General features: G+C 36.8%; 1 protein-coding gene across 2 annotated transcripts; it reads right to left on the bottom strand.

Annotated features, from left to right (window-relative positions):
- Positions 1–280: 280 nt before the first annotated feature.
- On the bottom strand, positions 281–23,680 carry LOC120630544 (maternal protein tudor-like). Of its 2 annotated transcripts, XM_039899797.1 has the most exons (12): positions 21,642–23,680; positions 21,250–21,447; positions 20,026–20,198; positions 17,156–17,245; positions 15,479–15,628; positions 13,233–13,397; positions 10,365–11,380; positions 9,243–9,391; positions 6,440–6,601; positions 5,224–5,390; positions 4,007–4,242; positions 281–3,586 (listed from the first exon to the last, which is right to left on the bottom strand). In XM_039899797.1, the coding sequence occupies exons 1-12, from the start codon at positions 23,520–23,522 to the stop codon at positions 810–812; spliced, it is 7,164 nt and encodes a 2,387-aa protein (XP_039755731.1). In that variant the 5' UTR covers positions 23,523–23,680; the 3' UTR covers positions 281–809. The 2 variants fall into 2 exon arrangements, with proteins under 2 accessions (XP_039755731.1, XP_039755732.1); XM_039899798.1 differs by lacking the exon at positions 13,233–13,397.
- Positions 23,681–23,688: the final 8 nt, after the last annotated feature.

The raw sequence follows: 23,688 nt of genomic DNA, 5'->3' as shown, positions 1-23,688 counted from the left end.
ATTTTCTCTTTTTAATATAATAGAAAGGCTTTACTTGACTACAATTCGACTGTCGAAAAGCAATTAAGTCTGGGTTGGTACGCTCTTTTTCAGCAAAAGGCCTATTCGCCTTAAAGGTACGAATCGTAGTTGCTTAGAAGTTGCGGTACATATATAAAAGAAACGTAAATAATAAACGTTTTCAGAGTGTTTATTGAATATAAGAGCATACGAGTCTCGCTTTTCTGTGTTTGAATGACTATGGATGGGCAAAAATCGCTTCTAGCAATCACATAGACAGTACAGTACAACCGTTTTAATCAATTATGCGCTTGAGCAATCGATAATTCGCTCAAGCAATGCTAGGCAATGTGCGTAAGACATAACACTAAAAACAATATATTATTACATCTGAAATCCAGTCAGGTGTAATGTTCTAATCAACTGTTTATCAGTACCCTATAATCTATTTTTATTTTAAATAAAGTTATGAAATATTTTAACTATAGCTAAAATAAGACAAAGTGTATCACAAGTAAAAAAATAAAAGTTATTAGCGTCAGTGCAGATGGATAGAATGATCTGTAGTTTGCGCCACGAAATTATTATGTCTTCCAATTTGTCGTCCTATTTCTATGTGATAAAACGAGCGAATGGGTAGACATCATTAAGTGATGGCGCGTATGTTAGCCCTACTGAACTTTCCTTTTCTTAGTAGATAAAGTTGACTTTAAATCGTTACCGAAATAGGTGTTTCTAGCCATTATACCCGTCTGTACAAACTCATTAAAGTGTCCATAGGTAAAAGTTATAACAGTCCATATTTACATTTATTCTACAACTATAGGTTTCTCGTCATGAGCTTCTGCACTTTTGACTGGCGAAATTGGTTCTTTAGTAGATTTCTCGTTATTGCTTTCACTAACATAGCCTGTATCTGTATTCAATGATTCGCTTGACTCTTCTTTTTCTGTTTTCGATGAGTCATTTAAGCTTTTGATAGATACTTTTTTTTCAGGCGTAGATGGTGTTTTATCACCAAGCGTTTCTACTTCAGGTGCAGTAGAAATGGGGCGTGTTATATCAGGCGATTCTTTCTCTGGTGTAGATGTTTTACTCTCCTCGAGAGGTGTCAATGATTTTGTGACCTCAGAAACTTCTTTTTCAGGTGAGGACATTTTATTGACTGTTTCTTCTGATACAGCGTCGGTTATCGAGAGGTCTTTTTCCTTAAATGATTTTTCTATAACTGTATTAATACTGCTAACTCCTGCAATCGAATCATGCTGCGATGAATCTAAATCACTGGCTTCACTTCCAATGATATTTTCTGCATCTTGGAAGTCATCACCGTTTACTTCAGCATCTGGTTGCTTTTCGGTGACTTCTTCTTTTTGTTCGACTAAGCTATCCTTTAATTGATCTGTTTGTTCAATTATACTATCATTCACTTGTTCTTCTGGTTCAACTACACTCTCTGTGAGTGGTTCTTTCTGATCAAATGCATTGTCATTTTCTGTATTTGGTACTGGCGAGTCGGATTTGAGGATGCAACTTATATCTGTTCCATTTAGCAATAACCGAACAAGAGAAGGCTCCTTTAAACTATCTAAAAATTCTATTTCAAATGTTACAAGTTCCGCTTCTAAGTCTTCTAGTTTAGATTTAGCAGATTCATTTGAAGCGTCATCCGAGAATCCTGTTAGACGACAACACTTGGCCAGGGGTTCTATAACCGCTATGTCTTCAGGCAACTGTCTGAATTCATCGCACTTGGCTTTATTGCCGTAGTCTATAAATTGAACGTGATAGCCAACATCACAAAATTCTAATATTTTACACCTATACCATTTTTCATCCTCGCTCCAGAAGGCGGTGCAAATAGAGCCCACCCTGAGATCCCCAATAGGCTCAAATTCACCTCCGTTATTTAATCTTTCCGTAACCTTATCGAGATCTGTTAAAGAATCGTCAAGTTGCACGTAAAACTCTTCTAAAGAATTTACGAAGCAGATTTTCCCACTACTGTGTAGGTCTTGACCGACTGGTGTCGGCCTCTCAGACGCCGGGTGTTCCTCGCAAAGAGCGGCCAACTCATCTGAAACAGATTTGCCTTCAAGGAAGAGGTCAACGATAGATATATCTCCAGCCGCCACAAACTGAACGTTGAATATCGTAGCTCCCTCAGCAGCTAAATCATTAAATTTTACTTCGGACTTTCGAGACCAAGCCTTGACGTGGGGAGGTTTTTGCAAAGCGCATTTTCTTGAAAGCGCTGGTTTAGATTGAAGCTCATCCGGTAGGCTACGCAACTCGTTTACGATGGAGGCATTACCATAATCCATGAAAAGGACTTCTGTGCCCTTTGATCCGTCAACGATGACTTGTGCGCGATACCAAGCACCATCTTCGGGATACTTCGCAGCACAGAGAACTCCCTCTTCCTTGGCTGTTAGTTCAGGGAAGTTTTCAGCGTCGACCATAGCAGTCTCCATAGACTGTAACTCTGGAGCTGCACTTTCGAGTTGAATCCAAAACTCAGAGGGAGAGTTGACGTGACTCGCGAAACAGGACGGGTAGTTTCCGCACTCGCTCTCTTCAGACCTCGTCGCGTGACCCTCGGAGACCAATTTGTCTGTTAAATTTTGCCCATTCACAAAAATGTCGACGTATGTCGTCACGTCCTTGAGGACAACTAACGCGTCCACAGGCGCTGATAAATCGCCTACTAGTTTAGTGAAGTAGTCTGAAGCCGGCTCTGACCATTGTCCAGTACCGGTCGGTATCGCATTGACGCTGGCCTTGAACGCATGCCTTTCGATTTCCTTCAGATGATCTGGAATGATTTTTATCAATCCTGGCTGATTGTCTAAAACATCTGTATTGCCGTAGTCTACGAAGCGTATAGTTATAATATCGGAATCTGAATCCAATATCTCGGCGCGGTACCATAGGTCATCCACCGAATATTTAGCGACGCATAAAGTTCCCATCTCGCGCGTTTCGATATCTGCGTAGCTCTCCGCATTTGTTTGCAGTTCAGCCTGAATTTCATCGACTTTCTCCACCTTATCTAGCATTTGGAGCCAAAACTGTCCGGGACTATCGATGTGGCTTATGTATACTTGAGAGCATCCCGCTGGCAACGAAATAGGTTCCTCGACGGGTGCTTCCTCTTCGGGTTTGTGTTCTTCGGGAACTTCTTCGGAGACGACTTGTGGCGCCGCTAATTTCTCGTTCACCAGTTTCACAGATAGATCGACACCGTCTAAATGAAGGTTGGCCAGCCATCCGTCGGAACCGAAAGCGAGGGTCACTTGAATTTCCTTCTCCATCGTCCATTCAGTCAGTTTCGCGACTGCATCCTCTTGTAAAGCCACAAGACCCAAGCTGGCAACGAGAGCCAGGCAGCATGGTTCAAAGAATTGGGGATCGAGTTTCTTGATCGCATCTTTAGCCACTGTTTCAGAGTTGCCATAATCTGAGAACTGTACTTTGACTTTCTCGTCGGTGGAGCTGATGATTGTCGCTCTGTACCAGTTGCTGTCAGCAGACTTCGCCGCACAGAGCGCCTCGACTTCGAACTCGGTGAGAGGCTCTGGTGTTCCTATGGAGACAAAAGTATATGATGAAAAAATTTAATGAAACTACTGCAACCGTACGTTAACCCAGAGACGAACGGCCCAATGTATCAAGACAAGATTGCCGAGTTACAAGCTATAAAAGAGAGAGAGTTAATTTAATGAAACTACTGTAGAAATAAAGAAGTTTGTTGACCGAAAACGAAGCCCACGGACAAGACTTTCTGATTGTATAAAAAGGCCGCATTGACTGTATATCTTGCTGATATGTGATGCCACCCTCGCTTTCCCGCGTTCGCCTCGTCTCTAGGAAAAGGTTCGTAGATTCGAGATATTTAGGTACTCATTAAGCTTGAGGATAATTTCGAGAATAAAGTTTTTTATGAGTCAAGAGAATCCGATCAGATCTGATGGTTTACAGATACCTGCCATATTGTATAGCTCACCTTCTTCATAGAATTTGTACAACTGCTCCAACAGTAGGGCTATCCTGAGACCATCTGCTGCCTTCTGTAGATAGAACTCGTTGAGGTTCTCTATATGCGCAACGTATGAATTTCCGAAGTTATAGTTGAAGACGGCCCGCGTACAAAACTGTACCACCTCATCGTAAGCTCCCTCGTCCGGCTCGAATATTGCAATCTTCTTGCCGGTCACCGATTCATATAGAGTGGACACCAATCTAAAATACAAATTCCGATATTTTAATAAACATCCGTCCATACTCTTTAGCATGTTTGTTTATTAATAATAAGAAGAATAAATTTAGTAACCAAAATTCACAAGTAGACTTAAAACTATTACGGTGTAATCATGAATAAATAAATAAATAAATATACTACGACAATACACACATCGCCATCTAGCCCCAACGTAAGCGTAGTTATGGGTGGTGTTATGGGTACTAAGATGACTGATGAATATTTTTATGAGTAATATACATAAATACTTATAATATACAGATAAACACCCAGACAATGAAAAACATTTATGCTCATCACACAAACAGCTTCCAGGGCTAGGACTCAGAAAGCAGGGTCGGTGCCCACCGCACCAATTGGCCGACAAAATAGTATGTCAGTGCATGAATCGTCAAAATTGTTAAAAACATAAATTTTAATAAAAATCATTGTCACATCACACTTCTTCGTCTAGACGTTGACAACTGACGTTCACGCATGCGCGATTTGATTTGTTTATAGGAAGAATTTAAAGCTGTCTCTTTCGGCCTCTCGAATTTATCGATTCTGCACTGTTTTTTTCATGCTTTGGCAAGTGGACACGTTAATTTTATTTCTTTTCAAGGGTTATAATCGGTGGAAGAAATGTTTGTCTTCTGCTCCTCTAGCTGACCAGTGATAATACAGTCTAAGATGGTATGGATGGGCTAATCTGTTTAAGGTATGCCAGGTATATTAAACCCATACGAGTATAGTTTCTACAAGGCATCGTACCGGAAAGCTAATTAGCTTGACAGCACGTGTTTGTCGGCAAGATGATAACTAGCTATGGCCGAAGCCTCTCAGACCTAACGAGAGAAAATTCAGAAATGGTAAATTTCAAAATTGCTAACGCCGGGGATTGATCCCACTTATAAGACAAAAGCGCTGACCACTGTGCCAGGGAGGTCTTAAAAAAATTAATTATAGTATGGGTCACTTACATGATTTCATCTACTTCGTTGACGTATATAATGAATTTATTTCCCGTCAATTTGCTCTTCAACTCATCAAGGGACATCAAAGTTTTCGATTCCTCGTTGTAATTGTTCAAACGGCATTGCAACGACTGATAGTAGTATACGCTTAGTTCGGTAGGAAGTATCATTAGCTGAAATATATTGTTTTGTTTTATACAAACTAATTTTTTTGCCACATTATTTAGGTATGTACCTACTAAGTTAGTCATATATGTATCCATCTATATTTATATCTAAATAACACTGTATCGAGAGATGGTACAACAAAAAACTATAAAAAAATAGCACTAACACTTGATTTGGAGAAATTACTATAATTTCTATTAATTTTATAATTTTTATTAGTGTTTTTACCTACACTTGGAGGAATTATCAATACAGTCACATAAGACTGATGTAAAAAGGCATATACTAATTTCGGCATCGATGGTAGAAGAGCCGTAGCTTAGATGGAAAAAGCGCTCTGGCCGCGATTGCCAGAGTCGGAGGTTCAAATCCTGTCGGTTCCGAAAACTTTTATATAGTTTTTAAATTTATAACATATTCCAGTTTTCATTTAGGTAAAATTAATCATCAAAAAAATCTACAACCCTACCTAACTGTAATGATTTTTAATCGCTTTTACACATATATGTATGTGTGAAGAACAACAGTGTGGGTGAATTATTTTTCTTAATACTATCTAGGACCATAAACTTTTTGGTAATGCAATATTATTTTAATATAAAAATATAATTGCATTTATAAATATTATTGTATAATATAATATAAATACTGTGAACCCATTTGACCTTAAATGTTAATATAGCTGATTCGATGGTTGTAACTGCGTAATTTGTTAAAAGTATTGAGCTCAATAAAAGGTTGTGGAATAAAGTATATGTTAATATACATATATATATATTAACATATACTTACTTGATATAATTAAAAAAGAAAAACGCGGGAAATATCATAGTCCAATACGCCACTCTATATTCCCCGTTCTCTTATAGTCCGATGGGACGGTAGCTCCGAAAAGAGCGCACGGGGGTGAATCCAATACATAGGCCTGACACGGGTAATGAATCCTGAACCTCGTAATCGCAGTCGAACAATCTAACCACTACACCAACGGCAATTCAGCTGCCTACCAAACTAGCCTTTATATCTATAACTATGAGTATGTTTGAATACTTACATTGTCCATGGAAGTAGAAATAACGTTGCCAAAGTCTGGTAATACGGCTTGTATATTGGCCGGATCGGACACGTCGTTTAGTATGGCTCGGTATATTTTGTCCTCATGCTTCACCGTGCAATGGACTCCGTCAGTAAGACTGTCAGAGCTTAGTGGAGTTAGCTAAAAGCACATTATTGATGAAAATTAAGAAGTCTTCAATACCACACCAAAAACATAAAAACGTTCAAAAAAAGTGTGTGCGTATAACCTTTACGCGCGATTGAAGTAAAACTTTTATTATTATTAATTGATGAAGGAGTAAAATGTTTCTGGGACTCCGCCATTTCATTTAATATTTCATGTAATATTCTATTTAAAATTCATTAATGATTCACTTTGACATTCTATAAATATTTTCATTTGTTAAATAGAATACTAGCAGTGGCGTGCATAGGGTTTTCGGTCAGGGTATGCATAAAAAAAATAGGTACTGAACATGCTATTTTGATGTTACTGTAAAATTTTATTTGTGAGTAGGTACCTAACCTTACATTGTTTGTGATACCCATGTAGATCTTCTCATCATCTCCTATTTCCAGTAGGTATAGTAAGCTCTGAGACGACCGACTAGCGAGTTTTTAAAATTGTCTGCCATTGCGGCAATTACATTAAATAATGTTTTTTAGTGTAAACAATAAACAAACATAGGTATTATTATAAATAAATAATGAAACAAAACATTGATCACTGCTATTTGCCTGTTTCTGTAAGTCAGTCAGAGCTCTTTTTACGTGCCGCTCCTTGTAGATGCATTTCTTCCTTTACGAATAATCTCAATTAAACGTTAGTTAAGAATTAGCTCTAAACTTACCTACATTTTCCAAGCACACTGAACCATCAGATCACACGCCGAATATAAGAACTTTCTTACACTAAGAATATTCCTCACAATCATTTACAAACAGTACACTGTCACAAAGGTTAATGTTAACAATAATAATTGTAACTATTTACAAACAACCGTACAGCAAACGAAAAAAACAGTAATTAATTCTAATTCGGTGAATATAAGTTGTTATGACAGAAGGTAAAAGGTAAACAATAATGGCGCTGAGCGATCGCCAGCGATAATGAGAATATCATAGTCAAAATATGTCCGTAATATTTTCTTAGTACACAAATGCTATTAAAAGTTGTCATTTGAAGAATATTACTTCATCAGTTACCAATGGCACCTGGTATACGTTAATAATTTATTTAACATAATTCGGCAACTTTTAATTTGGTTATTTTAATATACTTTTTGAACAAATTAGGTACTTATAAATTTCTAAAGACCTTGAATGTAATAAAATTCATTGATAAATTTTTTAACTACAAAAAAGAATTATTGCCGTTTAAAACAATAACAAACAAAGCAAATTACTTATGCTTATAAAAAAACAAAGCATACATTTGGATTTCAAATTTCCGTAAGCAGTGCTTTTAAGATTTGCACACAAGCGAAACCCCTATACTGGAAACCTGGAAAACTCGCACACATAGAAAGAGCCAAATATTGTGTAAGCACGCACGCGATTATATCACTACACACCAGAACTTCCATGTGTGCTGGTGCACACAAGTAACGACAGATGCATTCAATCGCCGTGCTTCTATGGAGACCGCGGCGGCGCGGCGCATTAATTCGAGCGACGAATAAACGATTTGCCCGGCAATGGATACTTAATCGTGAAAACCCCAGCTAATTTTATGAGATTTAAATTATATTTAAAGCGTTACTTTTTATTTAGGGATACTGTTTACAACTCAAAATTAAAATATAGTCGAAATATTATGCAGTTTGTCTATTTTAGTTCTAAACCATGACACGGGACTTGTCCATTGATTTACATAGAAGTGCGGCCGGTTTTAACTAGATGGCGCTTTTATAGTTTTCTATAAATTGTTTAATTTTTTTTCAATCTTTAAATTTGAAGTCGTCCTTATGGTCTGAGAGGCCCTGAGGTCAGGGTTAGCACTGCTTATTTGCATCTATGAGATGCACGCCACTGAATACTAGAGAGTAGTTAGATCAGGACATTTCCATATAAACTTGTCATTGAATATTATAGAATTTCAGAAAATTTATTAATAATTTAATTATTACAACAGTAATAAATAAACAAGTATATTTAAAGATTTTCAAAAAACAGTTATATAAAAAATATTTTAAATTGCATTTAAAATATTTTTTATATAACTGTTGAATTTATAATTAACTTTGCTATTCACAATTGATCCATTAGAAAATATTGGAAATATGGAGTATAAGTCAAAAAGCGTGGAGTATATGACCTATACTTCCACCAATCCAAATTATTATTTTTAAATAGCGAAACCTACACAGACGTCTAAGCGTTACTTCCGTCACAAATCGGGGTTACTCCCTAGTCGCGCCTAAAGAAGTTTTACAACAAACAAAAATAAAAAAAAAACTTCTTACAAACTAAAAATAATAGTGCGATTATTTGATGCTGACCAGCGAAATTTTAAATTGCCAACAGGAATATATTGTATACTAAAGTAAATTGTAATGTCACTTATTTTAGAGCGTTTCATAAAACCATTTACAATTCTGTATTTTGGTGTATTTAGTGATAGAATACATATAAAGTAAGCATAAAAGACAGTCTCAGGGTACATCAAACTTGTGACATGTGCTGTTTGCAGATAATTCATCTTAAACATGTCTAACAGTGGTAGACTTTTCACAGCGTTCACTGTTGAAATATCCGTTTGGGGACGTTCATAAAACATAGTTGTAAAATCATATACATACCTTTGTTACATCAAAGTTAGCAATAGCGCTCTCAACCAAATCAGCCTTTTCCAAGTCCAATTGAACAAAGAATTTGTCATACGATTCGACGTGTGTCACCCGGCACAGTATCTGCTGCCCGACAATAATCGTCAGATCGATCGCTTCATCTGTAAATGACATGTACATCTAAAAATATTAGCTTATAAGTACCTAGCTTATTTTTCCTAACACACCCAAAAAAGGACAAAAAAAAAAAATTCAAATCGGCAGAGTCGTTTTTAAATTATTGCAAGACACACTGACGGCAATTTTCTATCCGTATTATAATGTTATACAAGTAAAATTGAAAACCGAAATAATACTGCAAATGCTTTGGAGTCACGTTATTTACTGTTTCAAGGTCTCCTATCAGTGAATCCAAAACGCTTATCTGATCAAATCATTGCCATATTTTTACCGAAAGAAATCAGATACAGCCCTACACATGCAAAAGTAAAATAAAGTGACTTATGTCACTTTATTAGGTACGCTTCGCGTAGCGTACTATGCCCGTGTCGGTCTTTTATCTACAATAGGGTTGTCACAAATAAACACTTAAAATATTTTGTATCGAAAAATAATCATGCTTCTTTTGATTTAATATTTTAACAGTGTGATTCCTTATGAAATATACTAATGCAACCTTCAACAGTATTTCGTAATTCGGTTGTATTAGTAGAAGAATTTTACATGTAACATCATTTTCCTATTTAATGCCTACGGACTCGGTTTTAATATTTTATTAAATAAATAATAAATAAATATTCTACGACAATATGCACATCGCCATCTAGCCCCAGAGTAAGGGTGTTATGGGTACTAAGACGAATGATGAATATTTTTTTTGAATAATATACATAAATACTTAGAATATACATATAAAAACCCAGACAATGAAAAACATTCATGCTCATCGCGCAAACATTTTCCAGTAGTGGGAATCGAGCTCACGGCCTTGGGTTCAGAAAGCAGGGTCGCTGTTATTTATTAATCTTTAATGTTTATTAATCTATAATGGTTAATATTGTACTATCTGCTTCCCTAGGCATTTATCCTTACCAAAAAATCTAAGCACTTAATTTAATATAGCTCAAAGATTACCTTTCAGTGTGACCGTGGACTGACTCTCAGCCATGACGGCTAACTGTTTTTCGACCAACATATCGGCTGTGCTTACGCCATTATTCCATAGCGAAACCTTGTATTGTTCATCTGCATAATCCTGGAATATACATTGATATCGCGGCGCGTTAAAACAGAGGTCTATTTCAGGATCGGCCTTCCATTTGCCTTCCTTTGGTCCTACGCCAGTCAAGGAACAGTGAACGGCCATTTTCGGAAGCTCCATTAGTTCTCTTTCTATTTGCCATATGTCTCGTGCGTCCACCAATTGTTTATTGCCATAGTCCACGTAACGGACAATGAATTTGGAGAAAGGCTGCACGGATACAACGGTAGCTCTGTATAATACACCATCGGCTGGATACCGCGCCAAAACTGATGATCCAATTGGAATGTCACCCGTAAAAGGCTTAACTCCCTTGTACATTTCCGGAATCCTGTGCATCATTTCTATAAATTTAGACTGCAGCGACACAATCTGGGTATGAAAGTTTTCTGGGGAGACTATCCACGTTATGGACACTTCCTGTTGGGATCCTATTTCTATTGAGGGTTCTGCGAAAGGAGTTTCAAAGGGCATGGGATCTGATAGTTCTTTGCATTGAACTTGAGTAAATTTACTTCGGCTCTTGAACGGTGGTCCCCGACCAGAGTTGTCGCCGCTGCCTTGATTTCGGAAGCTTCTTTCAGATCTTTTGTCGCTGTCGGAATGCTGCGATCTGTCCAGTCTGTCTGCGCGGTCTCTTGGCGTGAAGTTACTCCGACTTCCACGCTCGCCTCTGTCATTTCTTTCTCCTCTTTCGCTCCTATTGTCGCGGAAATCACGCTTTTGATTCCAACCTTCCTTTTTATCACCCCAATTGTCACGTCTTTCACCCCGATTGTCCGGTCTGAAGGGTCTGTCTTGCCTATCTTGTCTGTCTCGGTCTTGTCTAAAATTTCTCCCTCTATCATTATTTTGATTGTCCTCATCTTGGTGACCGAACTTATTGTCTCTGAAAGTAGGATTTATAAGTAAAGTAACATTTGATTGTAATATAAAAGTAAAATGTAATTATGAAAAATGTGATATGAATTTTAGGGTTGTTAAGTCAAATATAATCCATAAAAATGAAGAATACATTTCACGTTTTGTATAATACGTCAAATTTATGCTTCACTTGGAGTTATGATTGAAAAATAAGGCCTTTAACAGAAAGCCCTGCTTGCGATACGAAAAACAAAGTTTATAATTTTAAAGCATAAATTGTAAATTTAGGAAAAGAAAAAGAAATCATTGATAGCTGATACTAAATATAATGCGAATTCTAAAACCAAGCATCAACGAACACGAATTATTACGTGAAAACGAATACAAATGATAATGTAGAATCGTGCTGAAACGAAAGGAGTTCGAAACGTCTGTGCTATTGAATAGAGAAAAAAAAACAAAGCAGAGTGCACACGAAGCGTGCCTAATTCTAGCGGAAATTAATCGAAAATAGTCTATTATGGCATTAAATTGTTATAATAAGTAGATACGTAACTTAAAAGTACTCGTAATCGAGTATTACAATCGATGCTGAACCGTCGCGGAGCAAAATAAAGGCTATGCACATATACATCGATACATTGAATTCCGCATTATTTGTCAAAATAAAAGCCAACCTGATGCACCATTACAGTTTAGCTTTCACAAGGTTAGTATATCTTCCAATACCCGTAACCAGTTAATAGAATGGCATGGTATAGAAAATTAGCATTGCCACAGGCTTCCGCCAGATTAAAATAAGTGGCCACTGGAAGTGGATCAATATGCTACGAAACTTCTTACTGTGATCTGGTGATCCGACATGTATTAACGTAGTCCATGTTACGTTAGGTTCACACAACGTATTTTCTATTTTTGATACTTTTGTCTGCCTTAACTTTTATAATGTAACTCCGACTCTGCATCCACGTGTATTTAGCTTTAACTTTCTTGCAGTAGTTTTATTTTATATTATATAATGTAATTAATGCTACAATGCAACGCTTTGTGTGCATTTAGTCAGCTATACCTAGACTGGTTACTAAATATTGAATAGAAACAAAACGCAATATTCTACAGTGCTGGGTGACGGAGTGTGTCGGGAAGCAAATGGGGCGAGGAATCGAGAGCAATTCAACTGTTAATGCTTTTATAAACATAAAATCGAGCGTTTTATGCCATTGTTTGTGATGCATTATTGTTTTTTTCATAGAAGTTTTTAGATGCAATTCTCGGGTGGGCATTCAGGTGTGCAAATTAGGTGCAGTTTCTTCGAATGCCCGCAATGAAAAACTGATTAAACACGGGCGTAATGATTGATATTATGAGTTTTACACCGATATCGGTAAATGGATACATATCGATCTTCACTCTTAACATTTTCAATGATATGATACAAGAGAACATACCTACGTATTAGATACATGTCACAAAAGCAATCAAGCGACAAATTTCGTCGCTTGATTTAATAACGAACTAAAATGTTGTTTTTTTAATCCTTTTCAATTAAAATAATTGTAATGACCATTAACGAAGTTAGTTTATAAGTTCATTGAAGCCTCATATTATTACAAAAACATAATGCAGTGATGTTACAGGTTTAAATTGGATTTTTTCTATGACAACACCATGGCAATTTTCAAAATAGAGAATGAAGGTCACTTTTAAATGGCCTATTTTTAATCTATATTCTTCATTGCAAAGGTGAGAATTGAGGCGAAAGAAATTAGTCTGTGGTGTAAATTATTAGCGTGTTATAAGTGCATAACATTTACAAGTGCTGTACAAAATTTGAATTCACAGAAGCGTTATCGTTAAAGCGTCACACTACTCTGTACCGTTTTAACCGTTCTTGTATAGATGAACCCTTATGCTGGGCCCCGGTTTGCATTTGAGCATCTAAGGACGCCGCCTCTGCAGCCTGTTTAAGCCGTTTGCCGACCCCGCTCCCCTCCTTCTTCCATGCCCCCTTTTTGTCATGATGGTCCGTTCTAGGTTTTCTTCTGTTGATACATTTGTTTTTTTACTTTCTAGCGTGAACTTAAATTTCAAATTCAAAAATGTTTTATTCATGTACACCTATATGATAAGGCAATTATGAAGAGTTCATACATATATGTTACCATTAGACGTGATGGTGGTAACTACTTTCGTTAACTAAGGTACAGTTCCACAACAAACTTAGCCGGTAAAAAAAAATAACCTCGTTTCTAATTAAATTAAATCGCAATGTTTTTTTTTTTCAATTTAAGTTGCGAAAATTCAGTTTAATTGAAAAGATTATTTTTTGTAAGACAGCTTCTTTTATTTTTTGTTAATTAAAATAAATCACTTATCTATCACTATCACAAAAGGAAATAACTTTTTAAATTCGGAAGGTATTTTTTTTTTTTTATAAATTTAACATGCATATAAAAATTTTCGGAACCGACAGGATTTGAACCTGCAACGCTCGGGCAATCGCGGCCTGAGCGCTTTCACCAATTAAGCTACGGCTCTCCTACAGTCGATGCAAAAATTATTATATGCCTTTCACATCAGTCTTATAGCGATAATTCCTCCAAGTGTATAAAAATATCGGAAGGTATTCTCAGGATCTATCTCAACAGCTGTAACATGTAGATACATGGTGAACTAAATAAAACGCTTCAAATATAAAATTTCCATTGACAAATGATAAAGTGAAAACTCCAGCATATTATGCGCATAGCTGTTTTATTCATCTGCAATTATCTAAACGCATGCGTTTCGCACAGAAATTGTACTTTTAACGTTGCCTTAATTAAAGATTTTTCACCGGTCTCCCATTTACCCAGTTTTATTTTTAACTGGAAATTTCCTAATGAAAGTTATTGCAAATGTGCGTGTTTCGGAACAATATCTCGGTCTCACTTAATAACGGATGGAATACGAGTTATGCTATAATTTGCTTGTTTAGATCAGATTTAGTAAACTTCTCCAAAAGAAAAGTCTGGAGTTTGAAATTTGGCTTCCCTTCACATTTACACTTTCTTAATGCTTTCTAGAGACAAACGTGGATACCAAAGGATTTTTTTGAACTCTATCTCTACGAAGACGAGGTTTCTGGCATCTGCTAGTCTTAACTAAGTTCGTCCGGGAGGTATACAACAGGTACAAACAGGTCCCCGGGCGTCTAACAAAGCCAACAAGAGGGACATGCCGTGATGGTTTTAGTTTGGGTATACCCCCTTGAGAGGTCGGAGGTAGCAATCAAACTTTTACAATACCCAAAAAAAAAAAAGTTTTGACTAAGTTGGAGCACCAAAAGTAGTACTTATTGGCAAATACAGCACTATTTTTAGTTTTATTCAGAGATTTATGCACACCAGAATTGGCACAAACGGCAACCAAAACTTTTTTCCTTTAGTGATCATAGAAAAACCTTCTATTTCAACACATTAAAAACACAAATACACCATCCTTAGAAACGAAACAGATTATGTAAGGATAACGAGCTCAGTTATAAAAAGTGTATAATTAATTAACTAATTGTTTTATAGAATTATAAAATAGCTTTTAAGTAATACTTTTTAATTAATAATACTGGGGTAATATATTAAAGTAATAGCATCATTACTTTTAAATACTACCCGAAGTAGCATCATTGAGCCAGAAATGCTTTTTGTGTCACTTCATTAAAGCTGTTTACATTGTTATTTTTTGCACAGTCTGAGGAAAAACATTACCCTTTTCTATATACACGGTAATTTTGTACCATCGTATACCGGCATCCCACTGAATCTCTCCGTACAACCCTAGAGTACTAAACTAGTGATACAAAAGTAAAGCTAATTTATTTCTGTTTTAAGAAACTTGGAAGCACCTACCAAATTGATTGAACTGATGCCGCAGCACCGCGCCGTTTACACTCAATATAGGATGCTTCTTATTCACCACATAAATAATTTAATTTCCTATTATTTTTTACCAATGACTATTCATTGGTCCAGTTCAGTTAATCTGTCCAATACTATCATTGGACAGATTAACTGAATCAGTGTTGTCAGGCGAAAACAAAAACACCATGTATAAATCAATTCGTATCGGTAAATGCAAAGTATACCTGTCTCTCGTGTTATCTCTATCTCTCATAGGTCTGGAGGATGCCGGCTGCGGCATGGTCGGCTGTGCTGGGGACTCCTCCCACTCGTCTTCAGCCGCAGGAGGCGACACAGGCGTATGGTTCTCACGAGGTGGCCTGGGTGGACCGCGTCTGAGTAGCGAAGATAGAATTTATAAATCATGCTATTTCTATAATGTTATATTGCACTGTGAAACCAAATACATGTCCCGTGTTGCCAAATCGCTACAAACACCCACGAAAAAATCACAAGTGGTTAGCACGCTGTTGCCGATATTACATTACAGAGTAGTAAACAAATTACCGAGTTTTAAAAAAAAGTCTTAGAACAAAAGTTGTTAGTTTTAATGTAAACGAGAGAGATTTCTAGTGTTTTTTATTCAACCCTGTATAGTTAAAAAAAAAACCCAACGACATAAAAAACACCCATCTATAAAGTAATATGAAAAACCGCATTCATACCGCTCCCACATTCGCTATGATACTAAAACAATACCGACAAAGTTGTACGGTTGTGTGGTACGGTTTAATATGACTGAGCATTGAGGGTATGCACAGGGTATGCATTAAGAGGGCAGATAAAGAGAAATGAAAAAAATCTCCAGTACGAGCTACAAAAACCATTGCAAGAGTTATAAAAAGCCTACCCTTCGGATTTTATAACCTACTGGGGATTATGTTCATTTTATATTATCTGCATACCCTGTGCACACCCTCTATGTACGCCACTGTATACCCCTAACAGGTTAGACTGCATTATCACCACCCGATGAAATTGCATTAGAGGGCTGAATTTATTTTAATTTTATTCCACTACAAGTTAGCCCTTGACTGCAATCTCACCAGGTAAGTGATGATGCAGTCTTAGATGGTAGCGGGCTAACCTGTTGTGAGTAAGGCAGTTATTTTAAACACATATCCCTAAGCGGTTTATATTCGTCATCGTACGGGAACACTAAATCGCTTAGCGGCACGTCTATATCGGCAAGGTGGTAACTAGCCACGACCCTAGTGACCTCGACTAACTATGTAATATGAATTATATATTAATATTTATTTGTATATTATAATTGTAACATTGTTGAGAATTTGAAAAATATATTAAAAAAAATAAAAGATAGAATATAAAAAAAATCCTGTGCAATTTATTCACACATGGCAGAAGTGTAACTTCTGAAAAGTAGCCTACGAGAGATTGAGGTGGATGTAGAGTATCAGAACTATTAGGAAAAATGTAAGGTTTATTATTTAGTTTCCATGGTAACTAGAATAGGTAAAAAAATGTATAATGTTTTCTATCTCACTCTGTCACTCTATAAGTGTTTGTGTCTCAATGGACTTATTTTTTCGTTACATCGAGTTTGAAATCACAACGATTCTAAAGAAGTTTCACTTCAAAATTATTGCATCTAACACAAATCTGTTTAATCTGTTGCGAATGTGAATCATAGACATAAAAAAATAGAGGACGAGGAAAGCGCAAACAGAGAGGAATAGAGCGCACGATAATATACACTTATATAATGGGGATATGGATTATATTTTTTCTGCGGGTTGTGGGACATGATATTTATAACAACCGACACGGGAAGCCGAGAAAGTCAAAATCACTCAAAGAATATTAATAAGTACAATAGCATCAAATATAATATCACTTACCTTTCGCCTCGTTCCCCACGTTCCGGTTTCCCGCCATACTTTTCACTGTGACGGCCAGGTGCTGACCTCTCAAAATTTTCTTTTTGATCTCTACAGACAAATAATACGATTCAATAAGCTTCCTGAAATATAATATTAAAAAGCGGCAAGTGCGAGTCTGTTTCTGAATGACGGGGTTCCGCACCTTTGAAGGAAACTTATAAATGATTATTTGGGTAAATAATTTATTCGATCAGCTGAACTAGAGACAAAGATAGACAAAAAAGCAGGCAGGCCGCTAAAATCATTCACTCAAATCCAGGTAATTATAACAGTTCTTGAGTGTTATATACAGTACATAATACAGTTATTAATTTATAGAAATATTGATAATTATAGAATGTATACCTAAGATTTTATAAACATCAAGTATTTATGTACAGATAATATTGCTCACGATTATTTGAACTATAACATAACTTAAACACCTATGTATGTTTGTCGGTCCGGGTTTGAGACCGGTTGTGTAGCCTAAACCAATTTTGACGAGATATTCTGGTACATAGTGTACTTTGCAAACATTATATAGGGCTACTTTTTATAAAGGAAGTACTGAATCTTTTTCGACAAAATATTTTCAGTTAGGTAAGAGAGTTTTCTGTGAGTGCTCTAGGCTAAATAATACAAAATAAATACATTGCTAGTAACTCAATAGTACTGAAATAAAATCACAAAGTACTGTTATAATTAATTCACTCACACGCCAAGTTACCGCTGCATTAGAAACCTTATTACACACGTAAAACCAATTGAGCACGAAACAAAATTACCACATTCATCGACTCAGGTCCGGAAAAACAAAAGGTATACATAGTTCTTTCAAAATAATCGTCTAGTATTTACCTATACCAATATCGGTGCATGTTGAACGCTCAAAGTCTGGGTCCAACTGAAAATAAATCTTTGCAACGAGTTCAAGAACCGAGCGCGAAGACCACATTGGCCGTGACTCAGGGTACTATCAATTTTTTTGTAAGCATCACCGAGAAAAAGTTAAACGAAACCTACTCAGCGTTATGTTACGCCTTTAGATCGAGATTCATCACTTGAACTGAATATTCATGACGCATTATACCTCGTAGTCTGCTTTTAATAGCTGTTTAGGTGAAAACCGCTATTTGCTCGGAATGTACGAAATCTTGTCAAGTTAGAGTCGGTATTCTATTTAAATGGTTCTAATTGCCATTCATAAAGCCCAGCTCCTCAGGTGGTTGGGACACGTACAGAGAATGCCGAGCAATAGGGAGGTCAAGGTGATGACATAATTGAGGCAAAAGAGAGGCAATTTTAACTAGTGCTAATAAAATGGGACAACATAAGAGTTAAAATGACTTAATATGTACGGTGGCATAAAAAAAATTATCTACGTCTCCAAAAAAGAAAAGTGATTACGAAATAAAGTACAATTATGTAGATTTTGATGAATGCCAGTATAGGTATCGTCTTTCGCCTTTGCTGACTCATTTCAGTACATAAGTACAATTCATAATTAGAACATTTCGATACCGAAGTATATAAAAGATTCTAAATTCAATCTGCGAAGTGGAGTAGTAAACAATCGAAAACAATATTCGTGCGTTCAAAACATTCAAAATTCAAAATTCATTTATTTCGAGTAGGCCTAATTTATAAGCACTTTTGAAACGTCAAGTCAGTCTGTTTGTAGTGACTCAACCACCGGTTCGGAAGGCATATTCCACTGGTAAGAGCCGGCAAGAAACTCAGCAGATTGCTCTTTTCCAACATTATTTTATAGTTTAACATTAAGAATTTTTTGAATTTTTAATTTGATACGGAACCCTAAAATATGAATAAAAGAAAGGGGAAGTTTTTTATTCGTCTTTAATTTCTTTTTATTTGGAGATGCAGATGGAAGCGCGATAACTGGGGAGGGGCACAGCGTTTTATTAAAACCCTACCCCTGAGAGGTTTCTACTCGACACTGTACCGAAACCCTAAAGCGCAGCGCCTGATTAAGCAAGGGCCCGTAGCAAATTCTTTAAAAGAGCCCTTGATCTGCTATGGGTTCTTTAGTATAAAGTGGTACAAAAACAATCCAATGCTCAATACGTATCTTGAATACGTATAAACGTATCTTAAATACAATACGTATTTGCTATCTATAGGTTACAATTTTGTGGGTAATTAATAGTGTAGTAAATTACTATAGGCGTTGTCTATGTGCGTCCTGGGCCGTAGCCTCATGTGCCTGTAATAAGACTGGCAAAGACCGGAACAAAGCATTGCTGCTTGGCGCTTAAATGGCGGCTTGAATAAACATCGCGGCAGATCTTCAACGGACGATTTTTCACAAAAAGCTCCTCTTCTACTGCTACTACTTCTTAACAATATCTTAATATATATAAATCTCCTTTCACGATGTTTGTCCGCGATGGACTCCTAAACTACTTTTACTTTAGATTTTAAATTAAATTGGCACACTGTGAGCAGTCTGGTCCAACTTAAGAGATAGGATAGCTTAGATCTTTAATTATAGTCGCAATTTTATTTTATTGCAAATTATTTGTCTATAAATAATTGACAGTCAGTCACAGGTATATGTATATACTACTATACTCATTTAAGGCTTAGCGATACTGAATACTTTAAAAACAAAATCATACGCAGACGAAGTCGCGGGCAACAGCTAGTTATATTAATATATTGTGCATTCTATTGGCCGCAGCATTAACCTGTGACTAGTTAAAATGTACAACGAAACGCTTTGGACAAAGTTCAATGAAAAGAAATAAAGCTCTTGTAAAGATGGCAAAGAATCTGTAATTAATCACGCAAATAATCCTTTGGCATCCTGAGCTCCGTTTGGTTACCTGCCACGGAAACTGCCGCCTCTCTGTCCCAATTCTTCCCCATCCCTAGGTCTCCTCTCTTCTTTGAAGCTCTTCTCTCGGCGGAAGCTTTTCTTTCGACCGTCATCTAGAACGCTGCCTTCTGGCGAACTGATGGTTTCTGTCGCTTTCTGAATGGGTGCTGTGGCTTTAGCCTAATAGAATAAATAATAATAGAATATTTGTAATAAGAGCGACATCCTTTACGAAATCTATGAACATACTAGCTACTGCCAACGTTTTTTTTTAAATCCTGTGAGAACCATTTGTTTTTCTCGGAAAAAAAATTAGCCTATGTTACTCTCCACTAGCTCTATTTCAAAAATCAAGTTACGGCGTTAAGGAAGGACAAACAAACATACTTTCACATTTATAATATTTTATTTAGTTATCATCATCATATCAACCATTTACCGGCCAACTATAGGGTACGTCTCCTCCCACAACGAGAAGGGGTTAAGGCTGGCCCAGTGCAGATTAGTGGACTTCACACCTTTGAGTACATTATAAAGAACTCTCAGGCATGACGTTTTCCTTCACCTCTTAAGAAAGTAATATTTTAATTATTTCAAACACACATAACTTAGAAAAGTTAACAGTGCATGCCGGAATTTGAACTTGGCCACCCAAAAGTGAAGTCGAGCCCCTACCCACTGGGCTTCACCGCTTCATATTGAATACATATATAACTTAAGTTATACTTCAATGTACACTCTAAAAATTAAATAAAAAATCGTGTGACCATAGTAAAGGAAAAAAACTACATACCTAAAAGGAGGATAAGAGGGGAAACATGGAGACAAAAGTGCTTACGCTGAGGGAAAAGATATCACTCCTAAGATTTTAACTATTAAATGAAAAAAGCTTTTTGGTTGTAGATTTTAATGTGTGGAATGTACGTGGGTACTGGGTATATGTATGTGAGTGGGTAGTCGACATACAAAATGTATAATTGTTCATTAAATTATATTACCAAAAAAATTATATTCAATATATTATCTATCCAACTATTCATTGGTAAAAAATTAATAAACAAAACAAAATTACAAAAAGTTAAATTAATAGTTTGGTAAATAAGAAACATCCAATATCGAGTATTAGCGATGCGGTGCAGCAGTGGTATAAATTCAATCAATTCAACCTAAATACACATTCATCTAATCCAAATAGGCTAAGGCATTATTGGAAGTACATACATATACATACCTCAACACTCCTGGGTTGTGAAAGCTGGTTCATCTTTCTGGCGACATCGAGAGGTGGGACGTCTGTGTCATCTACTAGAGTTACTATCATGGTGTCATTTGACAGCACACCAACTACGTGAGCCATTAAAGTCTTTTCTAATGCTATCATTTCCAGTTGGTTTGACGTTTTTGTCTCAACTGGTCTGTTTTCAAAGCCCTGTTAAACAAATTAGAAAAAAAAACAATGTATGAATATAATCATCTAATCAAATAGCAAACAATGATCTTAAAAAAATTATTCAGAAGCATAAATTTATTGCAGCAGGTATGACAATTTTTGGCTCCAATATCCGACATAATATAATTGAAAAAGTCAGTAGAACCAACAAATAAAAGTATTAAATAACTTACCTTCAATGCACATTTCATGGCTTGGGCTGGCAGTCTTATTAAATCCGAGGTAATAGTCCTTAAATCTTCCACATTCACCTCCTGTTCATTCCCATAGTCAACATATGCAACCACTACACGGTTGCCTTTCATATCTCTAACTATTGCTCTATACCAGTTGTCATCGTCGGGGAACCTAGCACAGCATGCTGCACCAACTGGCAACTCTCCGGGTGATGAACTATTCTCACAATGAGCTTTAACAGCATCCATGACTGCATTTAACTTGTCTATGTTATCTGATAGTTGTACGTAAAACTTTATACAACTGTCAACATATGACACCAAGACTGATTGCCTGCTACCCAAAGGCAGCATCCCCATCCATTTAAATTGAAGATTATCTTTCACATTTGTCATTAATAAATCTAACACATTTTTATTGTCCAGGAATAATTCACCATATTGGATCAGTGGAGGCCCCTCTGGAGATACAACACGTAAAGTCAATACTTTCCCATTGACTAATTGTTTAAAAGCCTTGTTGAGTTGTGGGTTCTTTTCCAACTTCTTAACCCCAGACAAACAGAAACGCATAGCAAATATATTAGGCTTAACAAATTCCTCTGGAATATCAAATATGTCATAGTAGGATACCATTTCAGTATCCCCAAAATCCACAAAGAATAATTTGCAGTTTGATCCAGATAGATTCATGACTATGGCTCTGCATATTATTCTGTCACCAGACATTCTGCCAAGGCACACTGTTCCGATCATCGGTGGTTCGGCAAGACTGCTATGCGGCCTTCTATTAATATCATCCATCATGTCCTGTAATTTCTTTCCATCAGCAACCAGTTGCACTGCAAATAGTTCAGGGCCCTCTTCAGCGAATGATACAAAAACTTTGTGCTGTGAATTGACTTCGAGGAGTCTACTTTTGTATGTTATTGATTTTTTGGGTGAGACTGGCTTGTTAGCAGCCACTGTAGTAGGTGGCGGTGTTGCAGGCGGTGGCACTGCACTAGGCACAGCATGTTGAGGTTGACGCACTGGAGCTCTAAGGTTCACCACATTTCTTGATGTCTTATTCACTAACAGTCTTTGACTCACTCCATGAACAGGTGCACCATTGTATGGCAGTGCAACATTATGATTCAAACGCATAGCAGATGCAGGATTGGGAAAGTTCTGATTAATTAGGAATGGTACATGTTCTGTGAAAACTGGAGGATCAGCTAACAAGGTTGGGGACCAGTTGCCTTGGTTTTCATTCATTTGCAACAGCAAAACTTCTTGTTTAGGTACAGGCAACGCAATTCCAAGTCGATTGGAGACTAGATGAGTTGAAAGGTCGTTTCCTTTAAATTGAATGGAAATTATAGGTAATGATCGTGTATGCGCTTCGACTGCCGCAGGGTATTCCGCGTTGCACAGAAGACTTTGTAATTTAAGCAGCAAGGGCTCTTCCCATCGTCCTGATGGATGCATAACACGAGCCAGGTAATAATCTGTGGCCTGTCCTCGCAATTGTAAGAACATGGGATCATAGTTGTCTAAAAAACGTATAGTACTTATAGAAATAATATCTTTGTTGCCGAAATCAATAAAATGCACACCGACTAAACCGGTAGAGAGATTCGTAATGTTTATAATTTTTGCTCTGTAGTATGTTCCATCTTTGTATTTGGCGGCACAAATAATGCCTTCGTGAATAGCTGCCGGGGGTACAGCTCCGATCCCTTTTTCCAAATTTTCACGGGCTGTTTTGAACAAGCTCTCCACCATAAGAGAAGATTGCTGATCTAGCTGTCCACTTATCTTTATAAAGTGCCCCTCACCATCCACATGGGTCACGTAAAGCCGAAAAGGTCGTTGGGAATCTGGAGGCAGAGCCATGGTACAAGTTTTGTATCACTTTATAGAAAAAAATAATAACTAAAGAACATAACACTTATATGAAAGCGAAGTACATCAATGACGTAGAACTACTTTACTTTATGTCAGCAATATATTCACTTTCTTTTCCGTTTACTACGTTTAGCAATGGCGCATCGTTTGCAAC

Source organism: Pararge aegeria, chromosome 16 (genome assembly GCF_905163445.1).
Source record: "Pararge aegeria chromosome 16, ilParAegt1.1, whole genome shotgun sequence".
Classification (NCBI taxonomy): domain Eukaryota; kingdom Metazoa; phylum Arthropoda; class Insecta; order Lepidoptera; family Nymphalidae; genus Pararge; species Pararge aegeria.
Note: the sequence above shows the minus strand (reverse complement) of the source record. Positions and strands in the feature narration are given on the sequence as shown.

Bases quoted from the DNA above. Each gene is read 5' to 3' on its own strand.
- LOC120630544 (XM_039899797.1), bottom strand. From the start codon at position 23,522: ATGGCTCTGCCTCCAGATTCCCAACGACCTTTTCGGCTTTACGTGACC. The intron at 21,448-21,641 runs GTAAGTTATTTA...TTTGTTTAACAG, and splicing joins CCATGAAATGTGCATTGAAG to GGCTTTGAAAACAGACCAGT. The intron at 15,629-17,155 runs GTAAGTGATATT...TTCGCTACTCAG, and splicing joins CGTGGGGAACGAGGCGAAAG to ACGCGGTCCACCCAGGCCAC.